This window comes from Perca flavescens, chromosome 4, assembly GCF_004354835.1.
Source record: "Perca flavescens isolate YP-PL-M2 chromosome 4, PFLA_1.0, whole genome shotgun sequence".
Lineage (NCBI taxonomy): Eukaryota > Metazoa > Chordata > Actinopteri > Perciformes > Percidae > Perca > Perca flavescens.
Window position 1 is genome coordinate 6500537 of NC_041334.1, and position 6559 is coordinate 6507095.

Consider the following 6559-nt stretch of genomic DNA (forward strand, 5'->3'; position numbering starts at 1 on the left):
CCCGTGTTTTTATGCTCTGGGGTCTGTGGAACTACCAGCATGTTATTTTATCGTCAAACGTCTGCTCCCTCTCTAATATGGCCACCGCATAAATAAAGCCAATCTGCCATGTGCTGTGTAGTCTCCCATAACCAGACCTTCCTCCACAGCGCTGCGGAGGAGGGTCTGGCTAGTCCACACAGCATTCCGAGATAGGAGGAAAACGTGCTCTGGTTTATTGGCATTTCTTTAAACCAATCACAATCTTCACGGGCGCTGCTAAGCGCCGGACGGAGCCACGGTGACTCTGCAAAATAGCCTCAGGAAGGAACTTGTTTTGGTGGAACGTGTACGTTCAAAAGTTGTTTTAGTCGTGCAACAGAAAAGTCAGATTGGACAGATAGTCTAGCTAGCTGTCTGGATTTACCCTGCAGAGATCTGAGGAGCAGTTAACCATAGTCCTCAGAAATCCACCCGAGTTTAGAATGTCACAACACAAAGGAAGAGGAAGGTGACGGATATCCGGCCTAAAAGAGGGGACATCCAGCGGATTTTCTGACGGAGCAATCCCGGAAGTGGAACGTCGTGGATAGAAACCACGTACTATGTGCCTCCTATCTGGGGATCTTCCTGCGGGGCAGGTAGGAATTAGTGATCTGGTTCATCACCACCAGGGCGGGGAAGAGGGGCAGCAGGAGGAAGGCCCACCAGGCTGTCCCTTTCACCGAGGCCTGGAACCAGTCGGAGAACATGGCCAACACCACGGTCACTGTGGCCAGCAGGTAGACCACCAGGCCACAGGTGGCGTGGTACAGCTTCAGCCGGAGCGGAGGAGAGGACAGCCGCAGCAGCTGAGGGAAGATCACGCAGACGCCGCACGCCGCCTGCAGCGCGGTGGCGGCCAGGGTGCAGACGCCCAGCACGCTGTGCCAGCTGAGCAGGTGGGGGAGCTCCGACACGTTCTTGCTGGCCACCATGAAGCCCAGGCCGGCGGCCGCCGCTATCAGGACTAGAGCCTGAAAGAACCAGTGCAGACGCACTTTACCCTTCCGGGATTTGAAGCAACAGGGCGATCCCTCAGCCGAGAAGAGGAGGATGCCTTCTGTCATACACAGGCAGTACTGCAGGAGGAGAGAAAAAGAGAAGAGTTTTCTTTTTCCGCTTTGCAAAGCAGGTGGAAATTGTATGTGTGTGTGTGAAGAAACACAAAACTAATTGTTCTGATGTCAGAAAATAAAGGATGAGGTGGAGGAGAAGAAGAACGTGTCCTTTATTTCCTTATATCAGGACTCATCCTAGAGCTGGGCAATATATCGATATTATATTGATATCGTGATATGAGACTAGATGTCGTCTTAGATTTTGGATATCATAATAGCGTAATATGGCATAAGTGTTGTCTTTTCCTGGTTTTAAAGGCTGCATTACAGTAAAGTGATGTCATTTTCTGAATTTACCAGACTGTTGTAACTGTTCCATTATTTGCCTTTACCCACTTAGTCGTTATATCCACATTATTGATGATTATTTATCAAAAATCTCATCGTGTAAATATTTTTATGAAAGCACCAATGGTCAACAGTACAATATCGTTAAGGTATCAATATCGAGGTATTTGGTCAAAAATATCGTGATATTTGATTTCCTCCATATCGCCCAGCCCTAACTCATCCTGTGCATTATTATTATTATTATTATTATACCATGGCCACTTATCACAGGAAGAATTAGAGGCTGTGTTTAAATCTCCTTTTTTTATATTGTTGTTTGGGGTCACTTAACGTCTGAATCAATAGCTAATTCCATTTTTTTTTTTTTTTACAACTCGGGTCTTGTTTTTGTAGTTTTGGCCATAAGTTATATTGGTTATAATAACACTGTACTTACCAAAATAATTCATGAGATCTGGGAACACAGTGACATTGCTGCAACACAGTCTGACAGTGCAGTCAGACAGGTACACAAACCAACAGTTGATCCAGATTATCTAAACTTTGCTAAATGTTGCTAATATTCCTGGTACAGGAAAACTATGGTAGGTAAGATAGGTCAAAATTGAATTGAAAAGGTTTACAACAGACAGTGTGTTTTCACTGTTTTTTTTCTCTTTCAAGAACACGCACACTGCCAGAAATACTCAGTACATCAAATGTGGATTATTCTGCAGCTAAAGATAGTCCCCAACAAATTAACTATGCCATCCTGTTTCAGTAATGTTGTAAACAACAGTGATCAGATATATTCGTGACTTGTATTTAAAGATTACCATCTTCAGTAGGAAATGATGTGGTGGAGGGCAACAGACAGAGTAGTGACGTCAGAAGTATATTTTGTTCCACCTCTGTGGTCAGTCACCACTATGTCACTATGAGACGGTCATGGCACAGTCTATGAATGTCCATATTAAGAGGGCAGCTATTGAGTAAAAAAAAGGAAAATGAGCATTGCAGACCAGACCAGTGTGTGTGCGTGTGTGTGTGTGTGTGTGTTTAGATAGACTTTACTGATCCCAAATTGGGAAATGTCAGTGCTACAGCAGCAAAATATAAGACACACAGCACATCTACAGAATACACAAGAAATAATGAAAAGTTTAGTGTGTCTGTGACTTTGAATGACTTTTCTGTGGAAGATAATCCTCAAATCAGTCAAAGACGTGCAGGTCAAAGGGAGGACCGGTTTGTGACAGGAGAGGCATGATGTTTGGAAAATTAGCCATCATGGCTGACACATGGCTGCGATGATGATGCGCGTCATGGCTGATCAGAGAACAGCCCAACGCCAACATGTACGCTGTCGGCCGACATCTTCTGGGTCAGGTTGTAACATAATAGCTGACGCAGTGATGCAACGCAGCATTCCCTCCTATCTATTATTCACAGTGGAAAGAAGATGGAGACACAAAGACTAGAGGCTGGGAGGGGAAAGGTATGCTGGGTGTTTACAGAATTAATATTCTACTTAAGTAATACTAGTGAAATCATATGCTCTTTACTTAGTTTACTGTCTTAGTTTTTTACTGTTTTCTTCATGTCAGTTGTTTTGTATTACATTTTGTATTGTTGTTTGTTAGGCACTTTTTATCCATGTAATGTTGTCTATCAAGGCAGATTTTATACCATCTGTCTTGGTTGTAAAGCACTTATTTGTGGTGTGTGTGTGTGTGTGTGTGTGTGTGTGTGTGTGTGTGTGTGTGTGTTTGTGCGTGTGTGTGTGTGAACTTACTGCAACAGACATACACACTGGATGCCAAGAAAACAGACCTGGAACACAGAGAAACACCAGTTAGCAACTTATACAATTCAAAACTATCCAAAAGTTGTTCCGACATGGTCAGAGTCTGGCGCCACAGCTGAAAGAAAACACAGGAGCAGGTTTCACACTAAACCAGACTACATTTTGTGCTCTACTCAACTGACTGAAATGAACTATGATCAGTTTTGCTGATTGGTGAAGTTGTTTCTCTTCTAGATATAGCATCATTCACTGGTCCCAGCCTCTCAAATGTGAGGATTTATTTCAGAAGCTGTTTCTTTGCATTGCCAATGAGTGCAGTACATTTTCAAGTTTCTAATATTAAAAGATTCAGGGAGACATATGGACTTGACAAAAAAAAAACTGAGTTAATCATACAAGCCCTTGTTACAACAAAAGCTAAATGAGGAGGCTCGTGCTCTGTTCTATTAATTATAAAATGTAGTAGCCTACATTGATGTGGTTTATTCACATTATAACACGTTTACAAAAAAAGCAACTATTCAAGCCGTAACATATCATGTATTTGAACTGTGGCAATGGAAATGTTATTCTCTTTTGATAGATAAATGGATTTAAGTGACGAAATCGTGTTTTGGTCGCCAGTGGGGTGTGTGTGTGTGTGTGTGTGAGTCCAGGCAGGCATCCATCTGTCCACTCACTGGTTCCGGGTCTGGACAGCAGGGTGATGATGAGGGTCAGGCCCAGGCCGGTGACATGAGCCGCTATCACCGCCGCCCTCCGGAGCCACATATAGAGCCAGTAGTCCCGCATCCCCAGCCCCTCTCCCACCGGGCTGTATTCCACATCAGACGGCATGCCCCTGGACCCCCCGCCCGGCTACCTGCCCGCTCCGGCGGCTGTAAACGGTGAGCTGAAACGGAGAGACGGGGTGGCGCGTCTGCTGTGGGAACACTGCGCGAGCTCCATGATCACGGTGTTAAGAAGGTGGATGAACCGGACGGACAGGATAGAGATATATGCGATCCGATTACCATGGCCCGATGGCGATATTACGAATCCCACTATGGCCACGCCAAGACCCGCCCTTCAATAGCATTCACACGCTACTGTTGGCCAGGCGTCCATGGGTCCTATCCCCTGACCAATCCCCTAACCCTAACCTTAACCACTCGAGGTGAAATGCCTAACCCCAACCAATCGAGCTGCTTCGTAGGGCGGGTCTTGGCGTGGCCATAGTGGGATTCGTAATTTTGAGGCCCGATGGCCATAGTCAAGCTAACGCTACACACAATGGCACTTAGCGATAGTACTTCCGGTAGTTTTTCACAGTCCGCGTCCAGGTAAAGGATCTCCTTAATGGGATTTTAACAATCATCCCACCGGCCTATTTTTTTATAAATGCGAATTATTCAATTGCGCAACGGGTATACTACACTAAAATTAAGTTTTACTTTTCCAATAAAAGTACTCTTCGCTGTGTAACGTATAGTTCCTGTGGTCCTGTAAAGTATCTAGCTAGCTAGTCCTCTAATTTGCATGGGAAATCTTAACGTCTACACGTTGTCCAGTGCGTTTAAAGTAAAGTGTTAATTCGTTCCGAGGATTGTTTCGAAGGAAATAAATCCGGGACTAATGTGGCCCGACTATGCATTTAATTTTATGTTGGCTAATGTATTAAATGCAGAAACATCGCCATCAGTGGAAACGGTGCTTTCCCACCTCCGGTTGAATACCGCATCTGACAGGCTAGACGACGGCGGTTTTTACGGTCAGCTGGCTATTATTTAAACCTCCCACAGCTTCTGACGCCACAGTGTCAGCAGGTCAGCCCGCCGTGTGAAACGCGGTATTGTAACTACTGGTGCAACCAAGAGGGTAAGCTTCGCTTCAGAACTCGAGCCATCATGGCGCCATTTTGTTGCTAACTGGCCATCACCTCCTGTTAGCATTCCGCTGACCGCCATTATTTTTTTTACGTCACTTGACTGCGAATAACTTTACATCTGAAGCGTTTAAAGACTCTATTTGTCCGTTGTTTAGTTCCAAAGAAACACGACAATGTATAAAAGGCTTCATTACCTTGTACCTCACGTTATAGCTCCGTAGCAGACGTTTTTGTAAAAATAGGCTAACGATTGTGTCATAACCAAGTGACTTACTGTCGCATAGTAGAGAAATTACCGTATAGTACAGGAGAAGCTCGCAGGCAGTTTCGACTTACATGAGATGTTTAGGTTTAATTACTAATGTTAACTAGCATGTTAGTGATCAGTAATTAGCCTGTGCCCATGTTATCTCCTTACATACACCTACACTCTCCGTATCTGTAAGATTGGGAATGATTGAGATTTCTCTTGGCACAGCTACCAGAAGACTTACAACTTTCAGACACGTTGCTCACGTCACATTCTCTCAGTTGGAGGCTGCGCAGTAAAGCTGGCCATCACCGGAAAAGTGCTTCTAATAGCCTTCACTGGTCTCCGTCCAGAGCAACGGGGTCTATTGGTACATTATATACTGTCTATGGGTGCAACATGAAGATGCTTCCAGCGCTCTCTGCTGATGGCCCGCAGTTTTCCTTCCTGGTTTGAATCTCAACGCCGAAGAGTAGGGGAGAAGTGAGATGCTTCACTTCCATTTCCTGCTTTTCAATGTCGTCCTCGCTTATTTAGTTGGATGGTGTTCTGGTTATCTCTTCGCATCGTGCTCACCACTGCAGACAGGATGTACCCTCTCATGCATTATAATAATAAAGCTTCATGTATTATCATTACGAGTGACACAAACTAGGGCACCATATCAACCAGAGCTGGAATGTAACTGGGCACATCTTAAATACATTATTTAAGGACACATTTGAAATTAACCTAACAGGTCAATTTTATTACTCTTCGTTAAGTTTTCTTTCCTTCTTAGGAAGTTTGACTGCCAGACACTTTACGCATTGTTCATTTTTGTCATTATGGTGATCATATAAATTGATTATTTACCCAGTTATCAGTTCTTTATTAAATATTTCTCGGTTTCTTAATGCACATAATTTTAACCTTGTCAAAGCTGCAATACTCAGCTGTATCCTATTCAGAACTTTTTGGTGTCAGGTGCACAATGCAATTCATCACATTTACCAAATATGGAACCAGTTTTAAAAACAACTTCAACAGAACCAAATGAACACACAGAATCAAATTATCTGAATTTAGCTGTAAACACCACAGCACTAGTGACCAATACATTTCACTCACTGTTAGCATCATATAGATTCAATCAAGTGTTGGAACAAGCAGATAACACATTACTGGGATACCGTCATACACTGTGGAGTTTGAGAGAAAATCAAGTATCGAGAGCTTAAATCTAT

General features: G+C 43.8%; 1 protein-coding gene across 1 annotated transcript; it reads right to left on the bottom strand.

The window, feature by feature from the left end:
• Window positions 1-440: 440 nt before the first annotated feature.
• cyb561d1 (cytochrome b561 family, member D1) lies at window positions 441-4274 on the bottom strand. The gene is made up of 3 exons (XM_028576817.1): window positions 3897-4274; window positions 3205-3242; window positions 441-1100 (listed from the first exon to the last, which is right to left on the bottom strand). Exons 1-3 carry the CDS (start codon window positions 4051-4053, stop codon window positions 594-596), a joined length of 702 nt encoding a protein of 233 aa, XP_028432618.1. The 5' UTR covers window positions 4054-4274; the 3' UTR covers window positions 441-593.
• Window positions 4275-6559: the final 2285 nt, after the last annotated feature.